At 19.5% G+C, this 22,288-nt stretch overlaps 1 protein-coding gene across 6 annotated transcripts in view; it reads left to right on the top strand.

The window, feature by feature from the left end:
• The window catches only part of LOC129606396 (GATA zinc finger domain-containing protein 14-like), an 85,792-nt gene that overhangs the window by 37,690 nt on the left and 25,814 nt on the right, over window positions 1–22,288 (top strand). For 2 of the 6 annotated variants that reach the window (XM_055516707.1, XM_055516713.1), the window contains exons 4-6: window positions 531–764; window positions 5,615–5,656; window positions 7,003–7,129. In XM_055516707.1, the coding sequence (XP_055372682.1) occupies window positions 531–764; window positions 5,615–5,656; window positions 7,003–7,129 (403 nt within the window). The remainder of the gene's footprint in view (window positions 1–530; window positions 765–5,614; window positions 5,657–7,002; window positions 7,130–22,288) is intronic. The other 4 variants (XM_055516708.1, XM_055516710.1, XM_055516709.1 and 1 more) reach the window with 3 other exon arrangements.

Genomic DNA, 22,288 nt, shown 5'->3' with positions numbered 1-22,288 from the left:
CTTAATATATGCAATTTATTTTCTAATGTTTTTCTTTTTTATTTTCTCTCTTTTTTTTTTTATTGCAACGTTTTTATTTATGTTCGCATACCTGCCATATTTCTTTTTTTTTCTAAAAAAAAAAAAAACAAAATTTGTACATTTTTCGCTTGGATGGAAAATCAACTAAAAATAAACAAAAAAAAAAATATTTTGTAATTGAAAAAAAAAAAACATAATCGAATGCTTGTGGCTTAATTGTGCATTTTTTTAATTTATAAAAATTTTAAAAATATCAAAAAAAAAAAATGAAAAAAAAAAATCAAATTAAAATTAAAAAAAAAAACATGAAAAAAAAAACACCATAACTTTTCTTAAATTGCAACACACACACACAACAATTCTATTGGCACAAAAATGAAAATTAAAAAAAAAAAAAAAAACAACAAAAAACAATACTACAAAAATTGTTATAATGTCAAAATGATCTTCAAATTGAATTAAATAATTATGAAAACAAAAAAAAAATTAAATATATTAAAAATTAAAAGACTGCACCTGTTACGGCCGTTGCTAGTAATACATTAACAGCGGTTGCAGCTGCTGCAGCTGCTGCTGCTGCTGCCAATATGACACATCCACAATCTACTACTACTATCATACCTACACAGCAATCGCCATCTGGATCTGTTGCATTAACATCATCAAATAATGCAATAACATTTTGCCAACCGCAAGTGGAAGCAGGCAAAAAACGTGCAGCAGAAAATGACATATTTCAACTGGTATATGCCGTGAAATAATTACAAAAAAAAAAAAACAAAAGAAAATTAAATTTTTTTTTTATAATTATTATTTTGCATAATATGCTTTTTATTTGCTACGTTATTGTTGTTTATTTTTGTATTTGTTTGAAATTTTGTTTTTTAATTTGTGTTCCTTTTTTTCCATTTTTATTTTAGTATTAATAGACATACATATGTATGTATTTACATATTTTTATAGTAAAATTTTTTTTCTCTATTTGTATAATTTGAAAATTTTAGCAAATTATGTTGTTGTTGTTTTTTTTTTAATTAATATTGTAGGGTATGTGTTTTTTTTTGAAAAAGTCTTTTCAACTTTTCATAATTCCAAATAGAAAATAAAACGGTGTGATTTTTTCCCATATTTTATATTATACTAGTACAATGAAATATAATATACAAAAACACAAAAATAAAATTTACAGATGCATTGGAACTTTTATATATACTTTCCATAAGAATACCGTAAAATTGAATGATTAAATTCAGTTCAATTTAAAAACGAATGAATGAATTCAGCTTCGCTGTTAATTGTTGACAAATGATTTCAAATTTATTTTCTCCGCCGTACACAAAATTTTAAATTAAATTAATGTTACGATATGTACAACTTTATATCGTGATTTTACGATATAACCTTTTGTTATTCTTTAAGTTAAAAAATTTTAGATTTTACTTACATACTCACTTAAATACTCACTTTTATTAACTCATATTTTGTTAATTTATCATAAAGACTAATTTCCCTTACTTTATATTATGATCTTTTTTAAGACATTTTCTTAAAAGTGTGTACATACTAGTAAGCCACACTTTTCCCTTATTATACGGGGGAAAAAAAAAACATCTTCAATTTTTTCTTTTAATTTTAATTAATTTTTAGAATTTTATAGTTAATTTTTATTTGCAAGTAAATTGAATTTATTTTTCATTTTGTTTTTAATATATTTTGATTTCTTCTTAGCTGAGCTATCAAAAATATTATTTCATACAACTTACACTAGAAAAATAGTTTTCATATATATTAAACCTTCTAAGCTCAAAAAGCACTCTGATTCTCCTGTTTTGAATACAATTCAAACGTATGCTAAAAATTAAATATTTTACTACAATATCTTTTTCTGTAAATCTTCTACTTAGTATTGAATTATATATTATTATTAAAGGTAGATTAATAAATTAGAAGTCCTTTCACTTATATCCTCACCAATACATATACGAGTAGCTAATTTGTATGTTTAGAACTTCACAAGTCAAACAATAAAAATGATTGTTAGTGTCATATTCATGTCTAGAAGAAATTATGTTTGCAATTTAAAAAAAAATCTATAAAATCAAAATTTTTAATGAATTTTTAAATAAATAATAAATAGTCTATTGAAAGCCTCCGATTTTTATGATAAGGTTTTCATATACTTAAATATACAGCGTGCAATGTCTTTTTAATTTTGAGAACAATTCTTTTTATAATGTTTTATTGGCATACAAATTGGAAATATTTTTTTTTTATTTTATTTTCTATAAAATAATGCTACTAAAATATTTGTAAAATTAAAAGATCTAGAATTATTATTTTTTGTAAAATTCAAATTTCTATTGAAAAACTTACATTCAACATTATAAAATCATAAAAAACAAAAAAAAAGTGAACTTTCAATAAAATTCTATTCATTTCTAAGAAAATATTTGTAACCTATACGGGTTATTTAATCTAGACCTTATCTTATGATAAAGTATAGCAAAATCGAAGACATTTCTACGTTCATTTGCGAGTCAATTGCAACAATTAGAATATTCTAGTATGACAAATGCTTTCAATTTATGTGAGTTATGAATTGCAAGGCCTTGAAACGCAAGCGTCATAAATTCTATATTATACTTTTTTATCGCAATTGATCCTCGTTTATTTGTTTTTAAATGTCAATTAAAAAGTGATTAATCAAATTCTAATATGAATTAAAAATTAAACGATTGACGTACAATTGGAAATATTTCTCGAATCTGTAATTTAGTAGGAAAAAAGTGCTATAATATACGACCTTTTCTTTTAAAACTTGTATTGTCATTTTGAAAATCTGTCAATGGCCCAAAAAATTTTTTTTTAATATTTTTTTATATGGAATAACTTACATTAAATATCGGTTGCTTATACTCATTATACACATATGTATACATACATTTTATGTATAGATACTATTGAGAGATCATGTGGCTGTTTGTTGTATTAGAATATAGATATCTAATTTTGTGTAGTCAGTTTTATGTCATGAAATATTAAAGAACTATTTAAAGTAGAATTTTAGTAAACGTATATACATAAATTAAAAAAATACTAGTATATATTTAAAATCTTCGATCAAAACCTATAAAATGTTATATAGTTCCTGAATAATTAAATTTTTTTTTTCTGAATCAAGTTTCGTTTAGTTTAATATTAAAGTACAATAACACTACATAAATATCCATAATGTTAAATTACCTCTTTATAACATTCTTTAGAAAAAAAATGTTAATTTTGACAACATAATCGTTCAGCAGAAAAAATTTTTAAATTTCAAAATTGTAATTGAAAACTAAAGTAAAAATTTCTAAAGAGCATATATATGAGAGTTTTTAGTTCAACTTTTTTAAGAACTCCCAATTTTTTTAGCATTGTCCAATATCTTTAATTCTTTGCATTCGACTCAATAACTCTTATATTATTTCAATATAAATTTTATATTTATGCGTAATTTTTCGTAAAATATTTCTCTAACAAAAGAACTACAAATAAATCTACATAAAATTCGAATTTAATGAATTGCAAAATTTTCGTAAACCATTAATGTTGTATTGAAATAAAATCTTGTAATAAAATAATGGCAGTTTTGTTACATTTCACAGCAGCTAAATAATTCACGATTGTTAAATAAAATAAAAATACAAAATGTAATGAACACATAATACGTCCAAATTATCACATGTATAAAATTACAAACGAAAATAAAAATATTTTATGAACTTTTATTTTATGAACGCTATACCAAAAAATTAAAAAAACACCGACAACACATATTATAACAGTTTTCTTGAATTCCGAATTGTAAAAGAAAGAAGAGCTTCAAGTTCGTTTTTCGTAAAAAATCTTCTTGTTCCATAATTATATATAACAAAATCTTTCTATATAATTTCAAAAATTTCAATTTGCATGCAATTTCAATAATAATTTCGATAAAAGTTTCGACAATACTTTTTTTCAAATGTTTGACTTAAATTAATTTTGACAAATTACATTTCAAGCTTTCGGATACAATTGAAAAATGGTATCAAAACTTTTTTCTTTTACAATATGGTATTCAAAGTAATTCTACATGGAGCTCTTTAGATAAGCTTAAAGCATTCAACACAATGTCATTTCGTTTACAAATAAAATATTAAAAAAATTTCATACCGCCTAAATTATAAACACTAAATTATATAGTTTATATACTTAACGCAATTATATATCAACAAGAAGATTAAAATAATTTGTATTATGTGTATATATAGGCATATATATAATATGTATATACATAGTATATATACGCATATAAATATGTTCACTACGTAATCAAAACTAAAAAGCAAAATATAATTTTAATTTTGTTGTTATATTTTAATTTTTAGTATTTTTTTTTTTGGAAATTTAATTTCAAATTATTTAAGTATATTAAATGTTCCCCAAATCTGTAAATAGTATAAATTGTAATATTTATTTACATAATATTTACATATATAGTTTTTTAATTTTATTTAATTTTAATAATTTAAAAAAAAAAAATTTTTAAAATTATCATATTTTTTTTAAATGACCATAATAAATATATACATATATATATCATATTTATATAATATATATATCTATGATATATACAAAAATATAAATTATTATTATATACCCTATATTTATTATAATATAACAGAATATTTCCTTAAAAAATTTTTCTATATTTAATAATTTACTTTCCTCTTACTTTCTAAATACCTTATATATCTATACTTATTATTTATTTAATTTTATATATAGTTTAAAAGTAAATCAAATATATAATATATATTATATGTATATGTATACATCATATACTATAAATATATATATATAAATATACCTATAATTAAGTAACATTTTTTTTTTATAAATATTTATTTAAATTTTAATTATTATTAATTTTTTAAATATATTTTTATTATATTTATAATTATAAATAATAATTACAAAAACATTGTATACTAATTCATATCCTGTTTTCTTTCTTTTTTTTTCTTTTACATTTATTTTTTTTGGTTGCGCCCGCAAATTAATTGTTGTATAACAAAAACAAAATTTATTAAATATATCGAAAAATGTTTATTATATCAAAAATGCACGCTACTATGTTTATATTGTCTTCATATTATCAAAAATAAAAAAACCTAAAATTTGAACTTTATTCGATCATATTAATGGTATAAAAATTGCCAAATTTTTACATAACATTTGCGTATAACAAACAAATAAATAAACAAACATAATACAAACTTTAAACAAACACTTTATGTATACGTAAATATTAAAAATTAAAAACAAAAACTAAAAACAAATAATTTTTTCTTTGTTGTCATGTAAATTTTGTCGTATTTCAAAAAAAAAAAAATAAATTTAATTTTAAATTCAATAATAAATTTTTTTTTTTGGTTTTGTTGTCAAATCATAAAAATTCCCAATCACAATCAAAAAATTGTGTTAATTTTTTTTTTTTGTTTTTTCGTTAATAATTAATTTGTACCTATAAAATTATAAAAAAAAATCGTATAACTAAAATAATAAATAGATGGACATGAAAACAGTTGGTTCATTTTACTACGAAAATTTTGTAAGTATTGCTCAAATAATTATAAAAATAAAAAATTTTTAGTTATTTGTTTTGCCTTAAAAAAAAAATTTTTATTTATTTATTTTCTTCTTCTTTTTTTCTAAAAAAACAAAAACAACTGCTTTAATATACAATGTGTATTTAAAATTTTGAAACGGAAATAATAAATATTGAGGCTTCCCAAATAAATAAAATTAGTTTTGCTTCTTCATTTTGAAATAAAAATGTTACCATATTGAAAAAAAAAATAAAATAGTGCTAGAAGAAAATTAGAATTTTCATGATAATTAATTGGTTTTTAATTTTCTTTATTGAAAAATAATTGTATTAGATATGTAAGACATGTAATTGCAATTTCTTTTATTGGTCTCGGTCTCTCAGTAACACATAAATATTATTCAAAGGCAAAAAAATTATAAATAAAAAATAGGAAAATCGCTATAAGAACGCACTAATTGTTGTGATCTTTGTTTTTTCTTTTTTTTTCATATTACAAGAATAAAAATATTGTGCCTGCAAAATTTTCATGTTTTTATATTTTAAATATTCTTAATTACTTTTTTAAAAACTTTTTTTTTTTATTTTTTATGTTCATTAATTTTTATTTTCTAATAAATGACACATAATTTATTTTAATTGTGCTTTTTTCTTAATTTAAAAATTAATTAAAATTCCTATGAGTATTATTCCTTTTAATATCAGTCTAATCCTTGTTTGTAATACTTTTAAAAACCATAATTTTATATAATATGCATTTGTTTAGTTCTTATTATCGATATTTAGAAAAAAATAATTGTATTTATTTAAAAAATTTTATATACCTTCCTAATTACATATATAATTTTTCTATCGCCCATTAAATCTTTTATAACAGTCTTCAATAAATTATAATTTAATTTATTTCAAAACCTAATTATCCTTTTCTTACAACTTGAAATTTAATTTTGTTACGAAAAAAATTTCAATTAAAAAATATTCGTTTTGAAAATTGTTACATTTTAATACAAACAGAATTTAAGTACTTTTTTTCAAAATCATATTTTTAAAATATGCAAAAGAAAAACTTATTTTGAGTGTAAATTTTTCGTAAATTAAAAAAAAAAACTTATATTACATAGGTATTATAAAATAAAAAATATTCGTATTTTAATATTAAATTTGCTAGATTTTTATTAACCACATTTTACATACATACAAATATATATTATATTAATTAATAACTTTATATAAATTATTAATTTATTTAATTTATATTAATTAAAATTCTAATTGTTTTATTTTTCTTTATTTTTTCTCTCTCTTTCTATTTCTCTCTTTGTTTTCTCAAAAATAATTAATATATATAGGCATTCTCTGGTATGGTACCGTTTAAGAGGCCCGCTGCAGAAAAATCTGGTATCCCTGTTTATCAAGCAAATGCAACAACGTATCAACAATTGATGCAATTACAACAGCCATTTGTTCCAGTATCATGTGAGTACCCTAGTCCAAGTCCTTCAGCTACAACAGCATTTCCACAACAACCACAACCTCAACCACAATTATTATCATCCAATGCAACTACTTCAGCAAATCCAATTATTGCTAATTTAAATATAAATCAATTAAATAATAATAGTAATAATAATATTAATAATAATATTCACAATAATAATAAATCGAGTCATATTACTTATAATAATGTTCTTAGCAATATAAATAATAATGTCATTACAAGTACAGCAAATCACAATATTATTAATAATAGCAATATTAATAAAAATACTTTTATTAATAATAATAATAATACTAATGTTAGTAGTAATGGTATTGCTATTATAAGTAATACTTTATTATATACTAATCCAAATATTAAAAAAATTAATAATACTACTAGTAGTTTCAATAGTAATTTAAATAATAATAATATCAGTAATATTATTAATAATAGTAGTCATAATTCCATTATAAATAATAATAATTGTGTTTCTGTATCCTCCGCTACAATTTCTCAATCACAACCATTAATTTTTGCAAATACACAAAATTCTATCGCTAAAAATAACAATAAGTTAAGTGTAGATGATACTGAAAAAAATGTAAACAACGATAAAAACAATAATAATAATAATAATAACAATAATAATAATGCTATTGCTGGTACTAACGCTAATGCTAATAAGGAAGATAATCCGAATTTAAATACAGAATCTTCAAATTCAACTGCTACAACTACTAATACCATCACAACAGCCACAGTTACTGCAACGACTATTACTTCTACTATAACCACAACAACAGTTACAACTTCCACTATTACTACCGCAACAACCACTATCCCAATTACTAATCAAACAACATCAATTTCAAATGATACAAGTTTAATAAATTCTTTAACCAAAAATTTAAATGGCGATACTGAAAATAATATAAATAATAATAAAATTATATTACCAATTGTTACTTCAACAAGCCTTACTACCAGTACAACAACAGCAACAGTAACAAAATTAAATGAACAGATATCGCTTAATAACAGTAATAATAACAATAAAACTTTAAATATTAATAAAACAGATACAACTATAAATCATAAAGATGTAGTAAATACTACTGCAAATTGTAATAATGTTAATAATTTAAATTTTAAGTCAGATCATAACGGTAACACAACTGAAGGCAATTCACATAAAATTCAAAGTTCTCAAAGTAATAACCACAATCCCATAACAACAACATATTTAAATTCTAACCCCCATATACTTAATAATATAAATAATCCGTATACATATACAAAAATAAATCAAAATCATCAATCAATTTATAGTTTAAACAATAATCCCTCCGCGGTATCCTTGTCATCAGGTGCACCAACAAATCAATATTCAAATTATACATCAAATATATATATACAAAAATCTCCAGCTATCACAGTACCCTATTCTTCGGCATATTCTGGTGTTGCAAGTACAAGTTCAGGTTTAACATCAACAGTGCAAGGTACACCAACATCATCTGTTTCATCTTCATCAACAGTTGGAGCAGCTGCATTAACAAATTATCATTTGGCTGCAATGCAACAACATCCATATGCTGCAACCCCACAAACAAACCAATATTATAAGGATGCTGCTTCAATGGCTAAAGAAGTCGCTCAAAATCATTATACACTTAGAGCAGCTGCAACTACAAATGCATTAGCTGGTAAACCTCTTACAGCTTTAGCTTATCAGCCATCACCTGTAGCTGTTTCTTTAAACAAGCATTTGTTACCACAACAAGCAGCCGCAGCTGCAGCTGCAGTTCAAGCAGCAGCTTTAGCTAATCATCAACAGCAAGCAGCATTATATGCCGCAAATCGAATCAATGCACTTGGACAAACTCAACAACAGCAGACCGTTTTAAATAGTCAACAAACTCAACAAGTAAATCAAACACCAACTGGTGTACCCAGTGCTAATACAACCGCCGTCCCACAATCTGTTTCAAATTATATTACACGAAATCCAAATGCAACTTATATGCAAGCGTCACCTTTCCGTCATCAAAACCCCATGGCGGCAGCGGCTGCTGCTGCTGCTGCAGTCGGTACACCCCATGCTGCTGCTGCAGCTGCTGCAGCACAACATAATCCTTATGTTGCTGCAGCCGCAGCACAGCAAATGTTTGTTGGTCATCCACAAGCAAGTTATTTTTATCCAACAGCTGGTGGTTTGGTACCAGCTAATTATCCATATGCTATGCAAGCAGCAGCTGTTGCCGCTGCTGCTGGTAATTCCGCATTAACCGGGCATCCACAAATGCAAGCAACAGCTTTAACATCAGCCTTACCACAACAAGGAACACCTGCAACACCAGGAAGCGCTGTCGTTTTAAATCCATACAAAAAAATGAAGACTTCTTAAATTTGATAAAAATAAATATTATATAATACGAGTATGTAATTGAAATATTAAATTTTGGATAATGAAAAACTTAACTGCATGTCCTTTATAAAAATATAACATGTTCATATGAAGTATATTATGCATGTAATATGTCATTAAAAATTGAAATTATAATTATTATATTAATTTAAATTATAATTATTATAATAACCCATAAATAAAAATAAATACAATAAATATACAAAACTATTATTATATTATATTGTAAAGTTAGAGCAAGTAATAATGAATGATATATTGAAAGTATATAATAATTATAAAATATTTATACTTTAATGTGCCTAAAAAAAAAAGAAAAAAAAAAACAAAAACTTTGTAAACATATTTTTATATACAAAGTTTTTAATTTTAAAAAAAATTGTCTTTTTGTTATTTATGTTTAAATATATTTAAATATTATAATAATTAAATATTAAGGATTTTTTAAATATATATTATAAAAAATTTAATATAAAAGCTTTAACAGAAGCATAATATAAATGTAAAATTTTATTCTGTTAATATTAAACATGTGCACCATTCAGCATTCAAAGCACTCAAATTTTGCATTCAAACCATCTATAACACATAATATCGAATGTTTTACATAAAAACTGAATTAATTAATAATGGAAGAAGACATTCATACACTCTGAGTTTATATGAATAATTAGAATTTCTTCCTAAAACAAAATCTATACATTTCATTATTATTCATATATAAAAAATGGACTTCTGTTAAAGTATAATGACTTGTTTTGTTTTTTAAACCCTTATTGCATTGAATTCCGTATTAACGAATAATTTTTTATATAAAAATTTTTTTTATCAAAATTATTATATATCCATATTCTATTAGTGACATTGTAACTGAGGTGATAGCATAATATTCAAAGGAATTGATGTTTTCACTATCAAATTTTAAAATTGATTTTGTTCTTCAAAATTACAAAATTTTTTATGAAAAAATTTTGCAATTCATCAAATGATGCGTCTCTTAGAGAATATGGGTGCATACTTTGTTATTCCATCACTTTTCATTTCCTTTTTTTATATTTAACAAATATAAAATTATTCATTAATTATACTAAAGGAAAATTTGTACTTAAGAGTTAATAAAAAATAAAAAGCAAAAAAACACCAAATGATAATCGAAGAGTTTAAATCAAAATACTTTAAAAAAAACCGTCTTGATCATAAAAAAAAAAAAACAAAACTTATGCAGAATTTTTATTAAATAAAATTCTTATATAATAATAACTATATGCATACATATATCCACTTATATACTATATACGAATATGTATATTACAAGTGTATAAATATTAAAAAAACAAAAATTAAATATTAAAAATTTATACATACCACAAAATATGATAAAAACAAAACGTTCGTACATGTTTATGTCCTTAAAAATATTTATATATATATATACATAAATATATAAAATATATATATACAAGAAAATACATAACATACATGTAAAAATGCAATGCAATATTAAAAAAGGAAAAAAAAATATAAAAAATATACAAAACAAAAATATTATTAATAAAAATATTATATAATATAAATAAAATACCTAATTTTTAATTTAAATAAAATTATTATATAAGAAGAAAAAAAATAATAAATTTAAAAAAAAATGGGAATAAGGTACTGTGATAGTTTCAGATTACCGCGAAAACTACAACTTCTGTAAATTATGATTTAAAAAAAAAAAAACATTTGCGTTCCTAAAATGCCATACTTGCAAATCCTGATATAAAAAGTATATTATGTACATAAATATAAAATAATATAAAAATGAAAAAAATAATAAAAAAAAAGAAAACAATACTAATTTAAAATCTTATATAATGAAACAAAAATTCTATATTAAAAAAAAAGAAATGCATAAAAAAATAAATCCAACTTGGATTTTCATAACTTTATTATTTTTCTCATTAAATTGAATTTCAAAAACATAATTATACAATATATATATATATATTTATATATATAGAATATCCTTATTATATAATTAATTTAATATTTAATTGAATAACATTTAAATTATAAACCCCTTCCTTTACTTAACTTTTTAATATTTCAAGAATAAAAACAAAAAAAAGTGTTATTAATATACGCATATAATAATAAATAGTATATAAAGAAATTATATACATACATATAATTTAAAATATATATATACATCCCACCCCGGAGGCAAAAATCTATTTACTCAAAAATAAATGATTTTGAGAAAATTGCGGAAAAAATAATTTTTAATCAACACGTAAATATGTGAATCTAAAAGTCTTAATCAATTTGAATGATAAAATGAGTAAATTTTAAATCTACTTCAACTATATACGCATATACATATAATTTAGCTAATAAATAAATATTTGAAATCTTAAATATAGTCTTAAAATCTGAGACATCGGATTTTGTGAGTTAATAGAATGAATACTTTTGCCAAAAGGGGTGCGATTTATACAAATATGTATAGAATGTAATAAAATCGTAAAACACAGTTATTTATGTACGTATATATATATATATATATATATATAGGTAAAATGTACTTTGAATAGAAGATTTTAACCTTTAGTTTTGATCGTTCTTTGTTTAGTTTCTCTTTTTGTTCTCTATATTAGAAACTTAAAATATATACTTACTCAATCGTAATATTAATAGTATACATAATATGTTGAAAAAAAAAAAAAAACAAAAATTAAACTAAAAAACTGTAATATTTAATAATTATAACGCATTATTAAAAAAAAAGAAAAAAAAATTATATTAAATTCACCATAAATATTGAGAGAGAAATAAAACCAAAAAAAAAAAATAAAATAAATAAATAACAAAATTTTACATAAAATTTGAAAATTAAAAAGAAATAAAAAACACAATTGAAATTTAAATTAAATTCCAAAATTGTGATTAAAAAACACACTATACAATTCAAGGTGATTGAAAAATATTTCATTAATTATTAACAACAAATAATTCAAAAATTATACACAAATATAGTAGTATGAGTGTTTTTGATGATTCAATTACAATTTATTACAGTAGCTTTACAGTCTGTTTAAATTTTGTTACCTAAATACTGTACTCAATTTCAAAAATCTTTCAACTTTAAGAAAATTAATTTCGAAATTTTTCTTTCAAATTTTTTAATAATAGAGCAACAGTAAAACAAGAAATTTTTAAAGTTATTTAAGTATTCTATACATAAAATAGAAATCCAAACGAACATACACATCATTGTCAGAAACACCTTATGGACTTAAATCAATGCCTCTATATATAAAATATACATAATATAATTACATAAATAGAAAAAATGATTGAAATCTGTTTTATACCGCTTTGCTACAATATTAATTGCTTTTTTTTTTCAAAAATACTTTTTGTTGCTTTCTGTGTTGCCAATATCTTTGCAAAAGAAAATTTCTTAAATTTTATATCTTCAATATTTTATTGAGTTAAAAATTTATAAAAAAAAAATTGAATAAATATTTATGAATTTTCATTTTTTAAATATTGAAAATAAGTAAAAGTTGCCAGAAAAGCATGAAAGACTAACTTTCATAATTTAATCATGGTATTAAGTACCATACTTCCTTTCATGTTGGATTTCTTCCATGACACACGTGTTGTGACACTAAGAAAAAAAAGAGTTAAATAACGCAATATTATAATCAAAATTCAACAATAAAAAATTTATGTAATTTAAAAAACAAAAACGGATGTATATTTTAAGGAGGCAATGATTAATTATTATTCGCAGTCTCTCTTTCTATCTAACATACACTCTCTCTCTCTCTTATTCTCTTGTTCTACCTCCGTTGTAAGCTCTCTTACTATTCCAATTTGTTATTAGAAATGGGTTGTAAAAAAATTTTAAACGATTGATTAATAATATTATAAAAATACTAAGTAAATAAATAAAAAAACTACAACAAAAACATAAAAAAAAAAAAAACAAAAAAAAATGTATAAATTAAGAGATTTTTAAAAATAATATTTTATGTACTTATTTATTATTTTGTAATTATTAAAAATAAAAGTACTTACTTACTTACTTACTTACAAACTTATACTATAGTCACTGTAGTTAAAAATACGACATTTATCTTAGTTATTAAATTTAATTTTTTTTTTTGTATATTGCATTCTAGTGAAAAGTAATAATTAATATAGCTATATAATATATTTACATTATATATATATATATATATATACATGATTAAAAGTATATAATAATTTATGTATAATTTTAACATTTTAATTTATAAAATACAAAATTTTAAAATAGAAACAATTTTGGAATTTATCAACGAAAATTAAGATAACAAAAAAAAAAAAAACAAAAGGACATTTATTATGATCGTAATTTGTAAATTGCTAACTGTATATTATGCACTTTTATACACTGTAAGTGCGTTTGATATATAATTACATACTTTGTTGTTATATTATTTATTAATTAAATTACATACATTATATTATATTAATTTCTTTGTTTTGTTCATTTTTATTTCTTTGTAAATGTAAATTATATTCGAAGTGATTTTTTTTTTTTTGGTTTTAATTAAAATGCGACTTTGTAAAAGAATAAATTTCTTTTAAAATTTTCTGATAATATATAATTTTTTTTTTTGACTATTTATTAATGTTTTTCAAAATTAATTTTAATTAACTTTTTTAATGTATTCATTTTATATAAATGTACTTTAATTTTCTTAAATATTAATGTATTATGTAATTTATTATAACAGCCCATTTACGTATATTATATTTTTGCTCGTAAAAACCATATAAGAGAAAAAAATAGAAATCAAAAATAAAAAATAATTAATTTTATTTTTAATTGGCGCCATTTTATATATATATATTATTTTTTTAGTTTTTTCTGTTTGGTCTTAATTATTATTATTACTATTATTTTGAAATTAGATCTCGCGCGGTTTTATTTTATAATTTTAATTATTAAATATTATTAAATTGTAATTGTATAAAATTAATTTATTAGTTTAGTTTTATTTTATTTTAATTTTTTTTTTCATTATATAAATAATTTAGTTTTTACTTTTAGTTCTTATTATAATAACTAAAGAAAAAAAATAGTTAAAAAGCTATAAAAAATCTTTTAATTTAATGTTTTTTTTTTTGTTAAAAAAAAATGAAACTGCTAGTGTTTTATTGAGTTAATTTTATATTTGTTTTGTTTTATTTTTTTTTTAATATCTTATTATTATTATTGAAAATAAGTAATATTTCTGTGTATTAGAAAGTAAAAAAAAAAAATCAAGTAATAAAAAAAAATCTACTTTTTGTTTAATTTTTCTTTTTAATATAAAAAAAAAAATTTACATAGTTTATATTTTTAATTTATTTCTTTTTAAAGTCTTTTCGTATAAAAAAAACTTTAAATGAAACAATCAAAATGAATAAAAAAAAATATGAATTTCTATTTTAGCCTTCCTTTTTGTATACCATTTAAAAGTAATTTTTTTTTTTTGAAATTATTATTATTTTTGCAAAATCATTTTGTTATTTTCAGCTTTTTTCGAAAAATTATCCAAAAAAAATTTTAATTTTATTAAGTAAATTTTAGGGAGAATATTAAGAATTTTATGTCGGTCACTATAAAAAAGAGTTTTGTATATTAAAAAAATTATATTTATATAAATTATAAACGTTATTTGATAATGTTTATAACTCAACAGCCTTATTTTATTAATGAATTGTTGAGAAATGCGTAAAATTAATTTATTTATCAATTAATTTTTGTCAATATGTTGACATATCAATTCATAATTATTTATTGTCAATAATTAACAACATAAAAGGTGTTTTTCCTTTTTTGTAAATTTACAACGGCTTTGCATGTTTATTTACTAAGATATCTAAGATGAGACTAATTCACAAAAATCCCAAAAATTTTCTTTTTTCTAAATCTATGATATTTGTGATTAATTATTTAAAATTTAAAATTTTATAAATAATGAAAATTTTCTCGAAAATTTATTCAATACTTAAAACACAACCCGGCAAAAAAACAATACAACTGCCATTTTAATAGAACTGCATTTCTTAAATGTAGTTCTTCAAATAAATTTTTACTTAAGTAGCATTTTAACACTATTTAAAGAATATATGTATTTATATTTTTAAAAATTCGGACATATTAATTTGTTTTCAAATTTTAAAATGTTTATAAGTACAAAAAAGAGTAGGGAAATACTTATAAATTGACAAAATAGATAATGATAACTGTAATTTGAATCAATAATATTGAATTGAAAAACATAAATTGACACATTATTCATTTATTTTAATTTTAAATTTTCTTTTTTTTTTTTAAATGTTATAGGGGAATATACGCAATAAATTGTTAATGCGGGGCAATGATACTTAGAAATTATATTATTATTTTATATTTTAAATGGTATACAAAAAAAATTTTTTTTTTTAAATTGCTACCTAATTTATTTTGTTAATTTACGTAAAATTAAGGAAACTATTTTTTTTTTTATTTAGTCATAAAATGTAATTATAAATTACAAAATTGTTTAATTGTGATATATGCAATTTCGTTTTTATTTTAATATTTTATTTTTAAATATAAATTTAAAAAGAAAAAGAAAAAAAAATTTCTTTATGTTAAAATTTTTTTTTTTTGCGAAAAAAGAATAATTTTTTTTCTTTTCCTAGTAAAAATAATATGAAATGCAATATATGTGTATAAATAAATAATAATAAATTATATAAAAATACTACAAGTATAGAGTCTTGAAAACTACAATGTGTACATTTAAAATATAAAATTATATAATTATATAATGTTATAGGTTAAACCCAGAATAAACTATGAAAAACAACATCTAAACTGACTATGAACGACTGCTTAAACAAAAACAAAAAAAAAAAGAAGAGATTAATGAATATTTTTTACTGAATTTTATTTCAATTTTATTAATTTTCTCAATAAATAAATAAAATTTTAAATTTTATATTCTATTTTGAAATAAATATTAAAATTATTCTAATATATAAAGGCAATATTGAGTAATATGTTTGTTTTTTAAACTTGTTAAATTTTAAAACACAACAAAAGAAAACTTTTTTTACTCATTTTTCTTCGCTGTAATAAAATCAAAACTTTAAAATAATATAAAGAATAATTAAAATATGATAAAATTTTTAAAAAAATTAATTTTGCATGAAACTGAAATAAATAGAAAACGTATAATTGTGCAGTTCACATGCATTTAATTAAGATGGAAAATAGATATTTTTAATAACAAGACAACATTTCTAGAAACACAGTTGAATTGCTCAACTTATATAAAAAAACATTCTTTTACAAAAAATTTAATACAATAAAAAATATTCATTTCTAAAATATTACAATATTCAACTTTTCTAAAATTACAATTACTTGAACTTAAATATATTAAAGAAAAAAAAAAATCACATGAGCAGCGTTTTATTTAATTTTTTACTTTTCCAAATTTTGCCGCAATTTTTCAAAATTCCATTGAAAGAAAAGAAATTATGCATACTTACATTTTCACACATAATAATAAAATTAAATTATGTTAAAACCGAAACTAATTTATTGTATTTAATTTATCACTCATATCTCATTTAATTTATATTTTTTCATTTGTCTTCAAATAATACTTTCAATTAATAAATTATATTTGTTTGCTTAATATATAGAAAATAAAAATCAGCTTCTTAATAAAATACAAATATACAATTAAATTTTAATTTTGTTACAACGATAAAACAACAAAAACAAAAAACAAAAATTAATAAAATTCACTAACTCTTCTTAATTCTAATTGTTGACTAAAAAACAAAAAATCTAATATAAAATATTAATACGAAACATTTTTATATAACACTTAAACAATAAATATATATATATATATATATATATTGTATTTTAGAATATACTTATAATATATAAATTATTTAAATATTTTAAATTTCATATATTATGCATATATTTACATATTGTATTTTGCAAAATACAAAAGCAAAACAAAAAAATCCTAATGTCTAACAATGTCTAGACTATTATTTTAAATCTCAGTTTCAATACAGAACTATTAATAAGATAAAAATTTTACATTTTTTAAAAATAAATAAAAGAGAAATATAATGTACCGTAATATACAGAAATCTGTTTCTTATCAGAAGCTCCCTCCCTTTTATATCTAAAAAATTTAAACATAACTTCAAATTTTTCTAAGTTAAAAATATTAAAAAAAAAAAAATAGAAATTTCTATAAAAAAATAATAAAAAAGTATTTATTAACTTTTAAATAAAGAAAAAAGAAACTTAGAAATTTTTCTTTTGTCGTCGAATTTGATTAATTACCAACATTAAACATGCATAAATTTCTATGTAAAATTTTTTTTCAAATTATATAGTAGACTCGCAGCGAGCAAAATAATAGCAGTATGGTTAAAAAATTTCAAGTTAATTAAAAACACGCGGATGTTTACGAGTATTCATTTTTACAAAGAAAATGTTAAAATATTTCAGCCTTACAACAATAGTTTCATTAAAAATTGAAAAATTTAATTGGAAAAAATTTTGAGTACTACTATTAATTTGCACGTATCTCTAAATATTAAAATAACAGAATAGGTTTGCATAACCAAATTATCTGAAAAAAAATTAATTCGAATATTAATTTTGTTAATTTTCAAGTAATATAACACAAATTAGTATTATTACATACGTATAAATATTTTTTATACATGTTATATATTTCACATTTTTAAACTTTATGAAAAATTTAATTTTTATATTCAAATAGAACTTGTCTACTAACTACTTGTATATTTTATATTTAATATGATTTTTGAAAAAAATTAATATTAATCAAAATCGAACTTAAAATAAAAATTTTTAATGTTACTTTATTTTCCTTTAAAATTTCTATTTTATCTTTTCATTTTTGTAAATATTAAAAATTAAATCCATAGATATAATAATCGAAAATATTCTGCTAAATCTTCTTCTACCATCACCGCAAAAAAAAAATAAATATTTTTTAAAATTTTTCATCATATTATAATTTAAAATACAAAACACTTCTTCACAAAAATTAATAAAAATTAACCTTAATGAAAACTTAAGAACATTATACCGAATACCAATATTTACGCCATAACTTCATTTATTCAAAGAAAATTACTATTAATTGTTTTAAAACACATTGTACATAGAAATTTAAGTTCAAATCTAAGTTTTTCTTGAATAAAAATATTTTTTAAATATTTACAATTTTTGTTAATTTACAAAATCGCTCGAGAAAGAAGTGTTTAACAACAAATTCAAATATTACATTCTTGCATCCACATCCTTATACCTTGAATTCTTAATATATATATTCTTATACATATATAAATATATTACCATATTTTTTTCAATATTATAAATATTTAAATCTTACACCTTAAAACAATATGAAAATGGTTTCTCCTGAACAATATTTCTTGGTCTACATAACAAAAACAAAAAAAAAGAAAACAACAAGTACAAACTTTTTCATTTATTTTTAATTATAAAAAATATTTCCTTATAAATAAATACTAAAAATAAACAGAAAATTTCTTAACAACAGAAAAAAAAGCAAAAAACTGGAAAAAGTCAAATATCCGTCCAATATTGAATTTTTTCTATATATAAAAATTCCAAATCAAAAAATAAAAAAATTTATACAAATTCTATAATTTCATACAATTTTAAACTGAAGACAAAATAAAAAGAAAATGTAAAACAAAAAAAAAAAACAAACAAAAGTCCAATTCCAATTCAAAAAAACCAAAAAAAATAATTCGCTTTAAAGTAAAAGTGAAATCAAATCCAATTCTTATTCAAAATTAAAATCTTTACCAAAAAAAATTTTTAATATTTTCTCAAAATTTACTTTATTTAAAAAAAATATATGTACAGAAAAATAATTATAATTAAAAAGCAGAATATTTTCTAATAATACTCTTATTGAATCCGTAACTATTTTTCGATTTCCAAAAACAAATATACAATATTTTATATATAGTATAATATAATTAAAATATTTCTAATTCTATCTATAAATACAATATATAAATAAATGTACACACTTATATATTTATATATACATGTACAATTTTCATTCTTAAGCAAAAAAAATAAAAAAAAAACAAATATTTCTAAAAACCTGAATAAAAATATTAACGTTAACTTATTATGAAAATACATAAATTAATAAAGCGTAGAATTAAATAAAATTAAAAAAAAAAATATTAATTAATTAACTATTCATACTACAACAAAACAAAACAAAAAAAAGAAATTCCTTCAAAATTTTAAAAAAAGAAAATGTTATATGGGAGTACATTCATATATATATATATATATATATATAGTATTATAATATAATGATATAATATGTGTTATATAAAACTACTGTTATTGTAAAATTTTCATTAAATTTAGGATTTCAGAAAGGTTATTTTATAAATAGAATGATAACCATGTTATAACGTTATATTAGAAATACATTATAGAAAAAAAATTATATAATAAAATATTATAAAAAATAATAAATGTTTATAAAGAAAAATAATATGTACATACAATTCCACATACAAATATATATATATATATATGTATATTTGAACTATATATATATAATTTATAACGATAATATTTTAATATTTAAAAATATAAAAAAAATAAATAATATATAAAATCAATACATTTTGGTTTGTATAAGTTAAAAAATTTTTAATGTTATATTTTATTAAAATTATTGAAAAGTGAAAAAAATAAAAGGCGAAAAGAATCAAAACTTTACGCAATATAATTGTGAAAAAAATATTAGTTTATAATATTGTTCACATTAATATATTGCCCTAAAAGTATGCAATATTATTTATCTTTTATAAAATTTTTAAGAACATGTTAATAGTTTAATTTTTTTCTTTTTCGATTTTCGATTTGTTTTTATTTTTAAATATTTTATTATAACTTTGTTTTTTAGTTAAATAAAAAATTTATTATTATACAATGCTAATTATATCAAAAGTGAAAACAAACTATAATATAAAATCTGTAATATTACGATGAATCTATATATTGAGTATATTATTCTTCATTAATACACACAATATACGACAGTATAACTAAAAATATTCAAAGTCACATCAGATGATTATTATAAAATAAGTAATGATTATTATAAAATAATTTAATTTCCATTAAAAATACTTAATTCTGAAATATTTTCTCACTTTTAAATATTTATATTTTTAAAATTTTATTTAAAATTATATTATAGTAATTATAATTATCTTTACATTATCATATTTACATTTTAAACTATAAAACATAATTCTTTTAAACTTATGCAAATCAAAATTTAAGTATTAATTAAACAGTTTTTTATTAAAATAAATGTTTAATAAATTATTTCAAATATAAAGTCATAATATACATATAATAAATGCATAACATTTATTTACATAATATTATATGTAATATTATGTAAATAATGTGTAAACATAATATTATAAAAATATATAAATTATACATAAAATAATATATATCAAATATAACAATTTATACATACATATATATATAAACGGCACATATACAAATTAATATTTATTTAATATGCATGGCATATGTTTATACAACATAATATATATATATATATATATATATATATATATATATATATACAATGTACAGAGATTGTACTACAACATAAATTAAAAATAAATATTATATAATATATATTGCAAGATCTTAAATCTATATTTTACTCCATTTAATAAAAAAACAAAACAATTTAATCCTTAACATTACTATAATGACATATTTGATAAATTTTTTATGTTTTTGCATAATTAAAATCGAAAATATTCACATATTTAATTAAATACAACAAAAACAGAAAATTATATTAAATTTAAAAAAAATAAAAAATTTGAAAATGCTTCATAGAAGTTTTAAGAAATACCATATATAAAAATTGCAAAATAATAATAATATTATATTTATTAATGATATTATACAAAAAAAAATTATACAAAGGTTTATATATTAAATTTAAATAAAAAAAAAAAAAAACAAAAAATTGAAAAAAAAAGATCTTAAAATAAATAAAAACGAAATGTTATCATATACATGCTTACATATTATGTATATTTATAAATAATATATTGAATATATTTAAAAATACAAATAAAACTAAAAAAAAAATTACAAAAGTAAAATAAAAATTGCATGAATGTTTATATATATATATAAATAATTATTAAATTACATATAAAAAAAAATTTTAAAAAATGTAATATTATTGCTTTTTTCTTTTTATATATATTAATATAATATGGCATATATATATATATATTTTATATACAGACCGTATACAAGTAAAAAATATTCTATATTAGTTTTTTTTTTCTTCATATTCATAAAATTTCATTAAATTCATTTTATTCACATTTTTTGTTTCTTCATAGTTCATATATATCTTGTTTTTTCTTTTATTTTTAATTGCGAAATCAAAATATATAATGTACTTTATATATCTATATATATATATATATATATATATATACAACAAATAGATATATTGTAAATACATTGCAACATAACTCTATATTCTATACGTTATTGGTTTTATATATATATGGCAAATATTTATAGCTA

Source organism: Condylostylus longicornis, unplaced genomic scaffold (assembly GCF_029603195.1).
Source record: "Condylostylus longicornis isolate FDR11 unplaced genomic scaffold, ASM2960319v2 ptg000018l, whole genome shotgun sequence".
NCBI classification, from domain to species: Eukaryota; Metazoa; Arthropoda; class Insecta; order Diptera; family Dolichopodidae; genus Condylostylus; species Condylostylus longicornis.
The sequence above is the reverse complement of the archived record's forward strand: the minus strand, read 5'-3'. Positions and strand labels throughout refer to the sequence as shown.